At 28.7% G+C, this 12,460-nt stretch overlaps 1 protein-coding gene across 1 annotated transcript; it reads left to right on the top strand.

Annotated features, from left to right (window-relative positions):
- The first annotated feature begins 303 nt into the window (after nt 1-303).
- LOC113367403 (high affinity cationic amino acid transporter 1-like) lies at nt 304-10,723 on the top strand. Its single transcript, XM_026609014.1, has 10 exons — nt 304-325; nt 385-540; nt 2,226-2,465; nt 7,519-7,649; nt 8,410-8,507; nt 8,583-8,722; nt 8,798-8,900; nt 8,979-9,127; nt 9,827-10,099; nt 10,380-10,723. Exons 1-10 carry the CDS (start codon nt 304-306, stop codon nt 10,538-10,540), a joined length of 1,473 nt encoding a protein of 490 aa, XP_026464799.1. The 3' UTR covers nt 10,541-10,723.
- The last annotated feature ends 1,737 nt before the right edge of the window (nt 10,724-12,460 follow it).

Here is a 12,460-nt window from a genome sequence, read left to right on the forward strand (position 1 = left end):
GAAAACTTAACTTCATCATTTATCAAGAAAAATGTTTACATAAACTTCATATAAATTCTTTGAGTAATTAACAATCTTTCACAAATTTTTGTTGTCTTTGTAATGTATCGAGTCCGAAGTCAACAAAGAATCGCTTCAGCTTCAGCTGCGATACTAAATATATTGGGTTTTTCCATTTGATTATTAATTATAAAGAAATAAGATAAATCAAAAATATCATTTTTTCTAAATCACTCAGATTTTTTATTTTCTTTGGTAAAATTATCTCTTTACAATAGATATTCCTAACCTAGCTCAGATATAATGATATTTTACCTTTTGCAAAGTATATAAAGTATAGCAAAGTATATAAGTGATAAATGTTTCGTTTTTTGTAAATTTCAGGTGCTGCCAGTGTTGTCAAAGCCATAAGCACCTATTTAGACGCCTTAATAGGAAAAGTGATCAGCAACTATTTGAGGGAGCATCTGCCAATCGACGTCAGTTTTTTGTCGCCCTATCCTGATTTCTTCGCTTTTGGCGTCACTATGTTATTCACTAGTATGTATGATTTGCTGCTTAAAATAATTCATATATAACAAATTGATAATTATTATATTTTACTGGATGACGTACTTACATCAATCGTTAATTTATTTCAAATGTATTTGATATTGATCTTGTAAACAAAGTAAATCCACGCTATCAGTCTAATTGCATATAATCAGTAATTTATTATGTCATGATGCCAGTACATTATGATCAATTGTAAGTTATAGTATTATTTGGTGCGCATGCAGGTAATAAATCTAATAGTTGTTATAGCAAGTGGTATATCTGCATAAATGAATTATTCATAAATTCTTTCGAATGGCCAATCTTGTTGTAAATGCTCATATTCTGTTTCCAAAATCTAAAGCATTTTGGAAAATTGTTATTTCCGCCATGAAGTCATAACTGATTATAATAGATAGTTTTAGATTATAATTAGCATTTTCATTGTTTAGGATTACTCAAAAGTGATTTTCTACGTGACTTAATTGATCGAGTTTTTTGTGAAAGGGATCGTTTAAGTATTACGTAAGCAGATTTTTTACAATTATTTACCCCCCATTCCCCTTGTCAGTAAAAGTAAGCAAAGCTCTTGCCCCCTACCCCCATGCTTTCGTAAACATTTTGCAATTAATGTAAAAAAATAAAAATACTACCTATGAAGTATCATCATCCAGACTCCCCTGCCCTCCATGTCAACCCAAAATAAACAAATCAACAACCCCCCTGCTCCCTATAGTGCTCACGTAATTCTTGAACGGCCTCAAATGATAATTTTATGATTTTGTAAAAGTATTTCTTTTTCTTGTTTTTGTCTAATATTACATAAAAATTTTGATTTTATTCACCGTTAATCAAGATATTAATTGAATACAGGTGACCACCGCATAACGCGGTAGTTACGTTCCAAAAATGTAGCGTGTTATGCGAATCCGTGTTATACGGGACAAAGAACTAGTACAAAAAGTGGGATTACGTTCCAAGAATTCAAAAAAATATGCTGCTCATCATGATTTTATAATAAATATCGTTATATTTATTATTTTTTTTAAGAAGTAATATTACATCAATCATATGTTATTTTTTCGTCAGAATTAAATGGGAAGTGCTATCCAACACTATTCTTTTTTTGCAAGATATCATCATCTTAAGAGCAGCTTTCTGTACTCCAGATACGTGAATTATTTTTTTTCAAAATAATTATATTTGCGATTACTTGCTTTTAGAGAAGAGATATTTATAAATTTACCACATGCAAAGTTATCTTCCTGTGCTCATTTTATTCAAAGGATCTTTGTTAAAGACTAATTGATTAATTGTTTGTTAAGTCTAGATTTTTTTTGATAGAACATACGCGTTCGAATAATAAGTATCAAATTAGTTATCTTTTGTATTAGTTTCATCACATTTATTAGGCTATTGTACTGCGATTTGATAATTTTAGATTAAATGAAGTTTGATTTTCATAGATTTTTTATTTTATTAGGGTTTTGCTCAATTCTAAAACCGTGTTAGAGCGAACCCGTGCTTTAAAAGTACCGTGTTATAAGGGGATGGTATCAATTCTTAAACCGTGCTAGAGCGAATCCGTGTTGTAGAAGTACCGTGTATGCGGGGTTTACCTGTATATATATATTTTTATGATATTAAATATTAGTTATTTTCACTATTTGTTAATTTTTCTTTAATTATAGTTGCCCTAGCCTTTGGAGCGAAGGAATCATCGCGCTTCAATAACTTATTCACCCTGGTCAACTTAGCTGTGGTTGGCTTTTTCGTGGCGGCTGGTGCAGTCAAAGCCGATGCATCAAATTGGTCGCTGCCTCCAACGGCAGGTCACGGAGATGGTGGATTTGCTCCTTATGGCATAGTAGGCATCATCGCAGGTGCTTCTAAGTGCTTCTATGGTTTCATTGGCTTCGATTGTGTTTGCCACTGCGGGTAAATAATTTTTGATTCATACTGTAGTTAACAAACAAAGATTTGCAAGTATCACCCATTAGATAATCAAACTTTTTACGACAGTTGTGCCGAATGAAAGTATCAACATCTGAAAATAGCATTAAACAAAACCAATATATAGCCGTCATTTTAATTTATATTATCTTCAGAATCAGTCATTTTTGATTGATTACAAACGTACTTATTGGTAATAGTGACGAAATTGAAAAAAATGCTATGAATTATTAAGGGACGAAAGGTTTGTCTGTGCATTATTACTGACCTAGGACGTTGTTTTCTGCTACGATACCATTATACCAGACGCAGAACATACACATTTGCTATACCTTTTGAAAATAGTGATTGTATATGTATATATATATATATATAGATTTATATATATATATATATATATATACAGTGGTGTTGTGCTAATATTTTTTTTGCCGGAACGCTAAAATTTAAAATCCGGTTCATAAACCGGTTGAAAAAATTTGATAAATTTCGATAAGAACTCACAAATGTAATATATTGACTTTTTATATAATTAACTCTATTATATACAGCTAGTCTATACATTAAATTGTACAAGTATGAGGGAATCATTGAGTACATAATTTATATTCTTCAATGACATTAATTACATTTATTCTGGTATTATTTGTATTCATTAGTACCTACATGTATTTATTATGATATAAACGTACTCAAGATTTATTACAATACTTTATAAGACTTATCTTAATAATATGATAGATAACCTATTACCTATCATACTATACTATTATATATTATTGTATATCATATATAGATATCTATTATCTATCATACCGTGAGATACCTATACCGTCATTAACTTAGGGGGCGTCCATTAATCACGTGAGCCATTTTTAAGGTTTTTTGGACCCCCCCCTCCCCCTTGGTGATACTTGGTGATATTTGAAATTACCCCCCCCCCTAGCTAACATCACGTGTATTTTTCGTAAATACAAAAAATCGTACTATTTTTAGAGTATTATTTTTAAATATTGGTAGAGAAGTATAATGTTATGTTATTCGAAATTGAAGCACAATGATAAAAATATCTAGAAAGAAAAGTTAGAGATTATTTTGGATTGGCATAAAAATAATAATAAACAATAAAAATTTGAAAAACGAATTTATTAGCACACACACACACACACACACACATATATATATATATATATATATATATATATATATATTATGTATATATTACATGACATATTTATTGTACACTATCCTCGGACCATGGATTAGTAAGACATTCTTCAATACTAAGAACTGGACAAATGTCTTGCAAGTCAGGTGTAAGCAATGTACTTTTTTGAAGATCAACATCAGTTTCTTCAAGCCACTCGGAGTTGCTATGTTCATGCACAACACAAAGAACCTCTTTCGATGTACCTATAGATCGCTTAGTGAGGATACGTGAAGGACAAATCTTGCGTATCTCTGTACTACTGATGATGGGATTAATAGTTTGTTTGTGACATGTGCTAATATGCTCCTTAACTTTCTTCTTCGTACAAAAGTACAATCCACATATCTGACATGTCCTTTCCAAAAGTTGCTTACGGTCCTTCTGCAAACTAACAATATAAATCGTAAGGCAATTTAGAAAATCCATCATGAGCTGGAGTGATTCCAAGAGATCGACGCAGAAGAAATGTGGCAAACGACTTGCCACGAACTTTATTTTTAAATTATTACCATAACAAACGACTTTATTTTTAAATTATTACCATAACAAATATTTTTATGTTAGTATTGTTTTAAAACATTTAATTTGAAATTATTAACATAATAAACATACATTTTTTATTTTAATTATAGTTTATTATTTTAAAATATATAGAGTGACTACCTTTGACGGATACATAATTTTTGTCTATATTTTCCAAATTATTAAAAATGTTGCAAAATTCAACATTTATACTTCAAATATATAGTATGTATTATTATTTATTAGAAGAATATTCTTCATAATATTTATGCGCTACGGTAAAAATATATACACATAAAATTGTAATTGTAATTTTTTTTAATATACATTGCAATTTTTTTCGATTCATTAATACATTTCACAAAAAAATCAGTATTCATTTTAATTAATAAATTTATTTATAACACATTTCACAAAATTTTTTAATTTATTTAAAAATAAAATGTAATAATGCATCAAAAAAATTTCAATATATATTTAAAAAAATGCAATTACAGTTTTATATGTACCGCATATTTTTACAAATTTAATTTTCGGTTATAAATGTTACAAATGATCGATCGAACTGAAAAGTAAATTTTGGTTTCGCGCATGAACGTCCCATAAATAGATAAATATTAGTCTTAACTTACCTTTTTAGAATTAGCACAATAGTAAAGAATATTAGAAGACTTCTTTACTTGTTTTTTTCGGCGACACTCTTGTAAAAAATCACTCGCCCATTTTACAAAGTCATCTTTAGCATTATATTTTATTTTTGCACTAGCCCACAGTTCATTAAATTGTTTTTGAGCATCACAAGGTTTTTTCCTATTTTATACTCTGCAAAGAGCTGTTTATACCAATCACCTAAGTTAGACATTTTCACTACTTTTCACCGCTACTTTTAATGCTGACCGTACTACTTATTAAACACTAATGAATAGGAGTGAGAGATTTCTTATACAATTATTCCCAGGGAATTTTCATGTACTTCACCGGGAATCTTCTTGTGCTTCCCCGAGATTTTTGATAGACGAAAGTGTTATTCCCTGTAGCTACACGGTACCAAGAAAGAATTTTACGCATGTAGTAGCCGAGCTGTCGTCAACGACACGCACACGCAGTGACTTTCTTCATTGCACAGCATTCGTAAAGTCAAGGCCAGAGTGCGTACGACTATCGGTCGGCATTACTTTGACGAAAAACTAAATACAATCGTGGTACGCTACGGATACTATCGGTATCCGTTGATGAAAAAATAATTGCACGTGATATCGAGCTGTTCATCGAATAATTCATCGAATTATTAAAATATTATTTTTTTTAAATTTAATTAAAAGCAAAAGAGTTCTTATGCTTTTGTATTTATAGAATTGCTTTTTTCGCTACAATCAATTTCCATTATATGAATGTCTTAAATTATTTATTTTATTCGACTAACGCCCGCTATGTCCGAAACAAGTCCAACTTATATCCGCAATATTAGGGTGTCGGACACTTTTCGGTCTTAAAGTAACATATGTGAAACTTGAAATACACTACTGGATTGTAATTAATTTTTCAGTTCATACACCTCAATTTGTTACTAAATTAAAAACGACTTTGATAAAACCAGTGGTGTTGTGCTAATATTTTTTGCCGGAACGCTAAAATTTAAAAACCGGTTCTAAAACAAGTTTTCATGTTTTTTCCGGTTCCGTTCGAAAAGGAAAGAAACAAAAATTATTACAAAACTCATTTTGTGCACATATATGTATGTTTATTACAATATTAACATTTAAAAAAAAATTTACTTATTAAATCATTTTCTCTACGTAGCGATTTTTTTATATTTTTTCTTGCCGGAACGCGTTCCGCCCGAAAATGATTTGCTGGAACGACGTTTATTACAATAATAAGAACATTTAATAAAAATTAGTTGAATAATAATTTATAAAATATACTTATTAAATCATTTTCTGTATGTAGCGATTTTTTTATAACTTTTTTTTGCCGGAACGCGTTCCGCCCGAAAAATGATTTGCCGGAACGACGTTCCGGCGCGTTCCGGCTCGACAACACCACTGTATATATATATATATATATATATATATATGTATATATATATATATTGACGTTTTTTCGATGTTGAATTGATTAACAGCCAATTACTCAGTTCAATTTTTATGATCCCACTTATTTACACGTGTTCATATAACTTATAAATCATAAAAACATCGTAAACTGTTTTAAATGTATGTTGTTTTTTGTTCAATATAAATGCATTAGTTTTTACTTGGTTTGTAGAACTTGAATACAATTGTCATTTTTATATTTTTAAACTTATCAGGTATATTTTTTAACTGAATGAAATAGTTCTACTAGATTAGAATTAAATATATCTAAAAGAAATAAATTTATATATTTTATTTCGATGCCTTAAATTATATATAGAAAAAAGATGGTTTTAAATGTATATAATTATTTATTATAAAAATGTAATTTAGATATTATTATTACTAGGATCCAGTTAAAATATGGTACGAGATTATAAAAATTATAGGCAACATTATTGAAGCAATTATTTTGGGTGGAAAATCCAAAGTATATTGTACTTTTACCGCGGATACTATATATTATTTTTTTCTGAATTGTTATACCGTTTAAAATACTTCCATTTCCAATATAGTTATATTGAGACTTATCATTTTATTTAAAGCAATTTTACATCTAACATCATATTGATGTATTTGCATTTAGGAGTGAAGAGTAATTTAAATAAATATATTTTTAGGTAAACGGTAAATTTTAATATAGGATATTAAAAAATGTGTGCATGGGTACAGGACAACGTTTGTTGGGTCATCTAGTATATATATATATATATATATATATATATATATATATATATATATAAACATGTATATGTAGCGGGTTGCCAACACGCATCGCGGCTTGTCAACACGCATCACATGTCTACTGGACAGATTGGCCCATATAGTGACAGCACAGAAAAAAAACAAAAATAAATTCAAGTGTCAGATCGGACATGGCTTTTGTTTCTCCCTAGTCGAATTTGCCTAAAATGTATGATTCTTAAAACCTTTCTTTTCAATTATAAATACGAAAATACCAATAACATTTTATTAACGATTAGTATGACAACACATAGTGTCGTGGATATTAATCATACATAAAATAAACCAAATATAAATAATATTTTATGGAATTTATTATTACTACAATTTGGATAATATTGGTATTAATATGGAGGACTACTACACCTCCATATATATTTATACAAATTGTGCATTATTGTTGCAATAAAAAAAAATGTTTTGCAGGAGAGGAGGCCAAAAATCCAAAGAAATCTTTACCCATTGCTGTAATAGGATCATTGTTCATAACATTCTTGTCGTATTTTTCGATATCAACTGTACTGACTATGTTGCTTCCATATTATGAGCAGGTAAATTATATATTATAAATTAATATTAAATATAAAACACTCATTGGAATTTGGTAAAGGCTATCCAGCCTTGGAAACACAAGAATTTCAAATGGTTTATATCAGAATCTTTATTATTTTAATAATCTACATTTCTCAAAAGAAGCTAAAATGTTGGATAGAGTTAATTTACATGATTAAAATTCAATATTTTCAATGAACTAAATCGGTTAAGGATAATGGTATTTCAAGTTGTTATCAATATTTCTTCTTCATAAAAATGCGCAACGAATCTTACTACTACCTCAATTACTTCAATTTATTGTATTTCTTATTCCAATTATCAAGTTTAGGTTATATTATAAACAAAAACGTACCTCAGTTCTTTATAATCTAATTTATCTTTAATTCTTATGATAATTGAAAATCGCACTATTCGGCTTTCTATATAAGATTGTTAATTTACAATACTAGAAATAGATAAATATATTCTTGCGAGTTTACCACTTAGAAATAAACTATTAAAACTAAATATTAGAATTTAATTTTATTATAAATTTAAATTTAAAATTATTTTCAAAATTTAATATCGATTCCATTGATTGCTACTTCAAATATTATTATCACAGTCAATTTTTTTTTTTTTGATGTAAAATGTATTTCATCACATGTTCGTTTTTTGATTCGCTTAGGAGACAGGTTTAAACAGTTTTTAATTTATATAGATAGCTTTTTTAACTATGCAAAGTTTATTCTTTAAAGACTTTTATTTTATTTCCAGGACGTCGATGCACCACTTACCCACGCTTTTGAATTGCTCGGATGGACAACTCCTCAATATATTGTTAGTATAGGAGCAATTTTTGGACTTTGTGCGAGGTATGTCGAAAAATCATATCAGCTCCAATAAGAATTTGCACAATATTTAATATACTATGACCCTTTTATCTTCAGTTTAATGGGCTCAATGTTTCCTTTGCCACGTATTATTTATGCTATGGCTTCAGACGGATTGTTATTCGAATTTATGGGAAGAGTGCATCCTCGGTTCAAGACACCATTCCTCGGGACTTTGTTGGCTGGTTTTCTTACAGGTTAGAAAAAAAACATAGTAAACAATAGTTATTATTAAAATTGTGCAAAAAAATCATAAAACTATGCTTTTGCAGGCCTAATGGCATTATTTTTCGATTTGGAAGAATTAGTTGATATGATGTCTATTGGAACCTTACTAGCGTATTCAATGGTCGCAGCTTGTGTTATGTTACTTAGGTATTTAAAACGAGATATGTAATTTGTTTTTATACAAAAACTATTCATATAATAAGTAATAATGATTGTAAATTTTAGGTATGAAATTGATAGAACCGAAGATGAATCTAAGCTGCTAGAAGTACCATCTCAAGGCGTATTTCATACATTCTTCAATGTTGGGCGCAGAACAAAAGCTCCAACTGTTAGAACATCTGCAATTGTAACATGGTCCGCAACTTCTTACAGTAAGTATTTAAAATTAATATTTTAAATAAACAATTTAGACCGAATTATAAATTTTTGTGAAACTCACCTAATAACCTTTTCAAGTTTTCGATTTATAACAAGAAAAAGGCATAAAAGATTTATGTCACTGATTAATTTACGATGGTATAAAACTTTATTTTAACCATTATTGAGCATTGAATATCGTGACAAATTACGTAAAAGAAATGCATTTTTCTTAATTAATAAATAGCATGAAATGCGAATTGAAATATCTTAGCAATCAAATATAAAGTTATAAGGAGGCGTCCATTAATCACGTGAGTTTTTTAGGGGGAGGGCGGGTTTGACAAAAAATCACGACCCATCACGTGGGGTAGGGAGGGGTACAGTAAGATATCACGTGTATTGATTTTTTGACTGTTATTTTTTTTAAATCAAACATTTTCAAAAAAAAATTACTTTATTCAAAAAATTTACAGTTTTCTTACGTAACTAAAAATTTTGAATATCACCATGTATCACCAAGGAGGAGGGGGAGTCTAAAAATCCTTAAAATCTCGCTCACGTGATTAATGGACGCTCTCTAACTAGCTTACATAAAGTGTTATAACTGCATTTAATTATGCATTTTGTGAAATAAATTTTCTCATATACCCATCGATTCATAATCAATTTTTATCTCAACTATCTTAATCAATAAAATATTTCTCAAACAGCAATCTTGTGCCTGTCTGGATGCCTAATTGCAACTAAAATGGACGGATTTTCCGACGGCGAGGTTTTGCCTGTGGTCCTTGTTGGGGTCATAGCGGCAGTCGCCCTTATGTGTCTGTTGATCATTGCTAGACAACCCCCATCTTCGGCCAAACTTTCATTTACAGTACCATTTGTACCGTGGTTGCCGGCACTCAGCATTTTGATCAATGTCTTTTTAATGATGAGCTTGTCTGTCACCACTTGGGTGCGGTTTATGATTTGGATTGTTGTAGGTGAGTAAATTTTTCAGCAACTTAATAGAAATACAAATTGAATCGTAATAAAGAGAAATAATCGAACTTCATTAATATCGAGGTCTATATGATCAATTCTTAAGAAATTGATGTAAAGAAATTGGCGAAAATCAGTATAGGATTATTAATATTTCTGAGCTATCCCTGCAGTTTTCGCCACTGGCCATCGCAGCTAATAGACCTGAAAAAAATATTTTTTGCATATATATATATATATATATTTATATATATCATATATCATATATAAATCAATTCGTAGGCTTACTCATTTACTTTGGCTACGGACTCTGGCATAGTCACGAACGTGAAAGTATTCGTAAAAAGTTACTGGCCAAGAAACCTCCACCTCCAGCAACAGAAAAAAGTTCAGAAGATCATGAAAATGGATATATAAATGGTGGTTTTGAAGCACAACTGTAATGTTAATATTATCAGAATAATTATACTTGAATATTAATCGTGAAGATAAAAAGTGATGAGGACAATCTTGAGAAGGAAATATTAGTTCACAATAATTTGTTCATTGCTATTTTATTGTGAAAACATCACTCACTGCTTTATTTTTGACGAAGTTATGGTAAGATTTTGTATATATTTTAAGAATTCGTTAGGAATTAAAATATAAAGTAAAATTGTTTCAACTGGAAATTGTTCCAGTAAATAGTATTTTGTGATGCCGACATGTAGGCGTTAGAAATAAGAACCACATTTAAGTATATATTAGAAACATGTATATAGAATTTTAGCAACGTATAATTATAAAGACATATTACAAGCATGTATAATCATTCTAGGTTAAATGATGTATTAACACATAATTAATATTTTTACAATCCGATGGTTTTAAATTAATTAAAATATTTCAGCACATTAATGCATATTGTGTATTAAGAGTATATTTTCTGTGAAAATAATGTTTTTTTAATATTTATATATTCTATTTGCAATGGTTTTTTTAATATTTATGTATTCTATATGCATTTATTGTTATTATAATAATATATAAATTATTGTTGAAGATACTAAATAGATTATATATAAATCAGAGAAATGATATATGACAATTCATATTTTAAAATATGAAAAGCATAATATAATAACACTTATGTAAGTTAATTATATTTAATGTAATTAGTTTATAAATTTACCATAAAACAAAGATATTATATATTGTGATAAATTAGTTGGCAGTATCAAGAAAAATGTCTTATGTGCCAAATTTATTCAAATAATAAATAAGAGTTACTAATTAATACCCAGTAAACCACAAAACGTAATGAAAACGTTAATAGAACGTAACAGATTATACGTAAAACATAACGGTTACGTAACCTAAGAGGCACACAGACGTATCTATTTCCGCCTCAAAAACGTAACGGCCTGTTTAGTCACGCGAAAACATAACGGTTTCGTTTTTGTAATGTTTCCAAATTGCGCGAAAACGTAACGGTTTTCGTTTTTGTTAGGTTTCTAAATTACTAAATTAACGTGTAGGTGTCTTTGATGTAACTTAAAAAATTTAATAAAATTTCCTGTAATATAGAAACCATTTTTTATATTAATTTTATTTCATATTATAATTAAGAATTTACAAAATTTACATAACATATACTTAAAATTACAAAACTACAGAATATAATTTGGATTTTGAAAATTTGATTAATCTAAAACAAAAAATAACAATTCTAACAAATTTCTATTTAACAGGATGGAAATTAAATGTTTTATTTTGATTATAAAATTTTAACCATTGAAAATAAGTCTTGTGTAAAATTCTTGGCAACCTGTGTTATCAAATTGAAACCATTTCACTGCTTTCTGTTGTAAATGTATCTAAAACAGAACCAAACAGGTTAGAAACAATTTCTCTACAAATTTTTTATTGATAATATTGATTAAATTTTTTGTAACATTACCTCTAAAAATATTCATTATTTTCAAGTTATTGACAGCTAGGCAGTCCTTTCAACTACTACATACTAAAAAACATATTAATTCTTATCGAATTACACTTTAGACAATAAAAAGAGATTTTAGTCTCTGAATTTTTAAATATATTTTTGCTGAAGTAAAAACAATAGAAGGTTATGATTTGGAAATATTGTGATTATTATTATTAATTGTAACAATACTTCTAATTACCTCTATTTACTTTCATTTATTTATAAGAACAAAGTGCAGCTAATTCCTTTATGAACGTATTGCTCAAATATTGTCTTAATTGTTTCTTGTCAGTTCAGCCAAATTTCATTCACCGACTTTTAAATCATATTTTTGCTAAAACTAAATCATTAAAAATTAATACTAAATCATCTAATCATCTCTAACTATCATAATGGG

This window comes from Ctenocephalides felis, unplaced genomic scaffold (genome assembly GCF_003426905.1).
Source record: "Ctenocephalides felis isolate EL2017-DRISC unplaced genomic scaffold, ASM342690v1 CF-g0.4_SCAFFOLD_01170, whole genome shotgun sequence".
NCBI classification, from domain to species: Eukaryota; Metazoa; Arthropoda; class Insecta; order Siphonaptera; family Pulicidae; genus Ctenocephalides; species Ctenocephalides felis.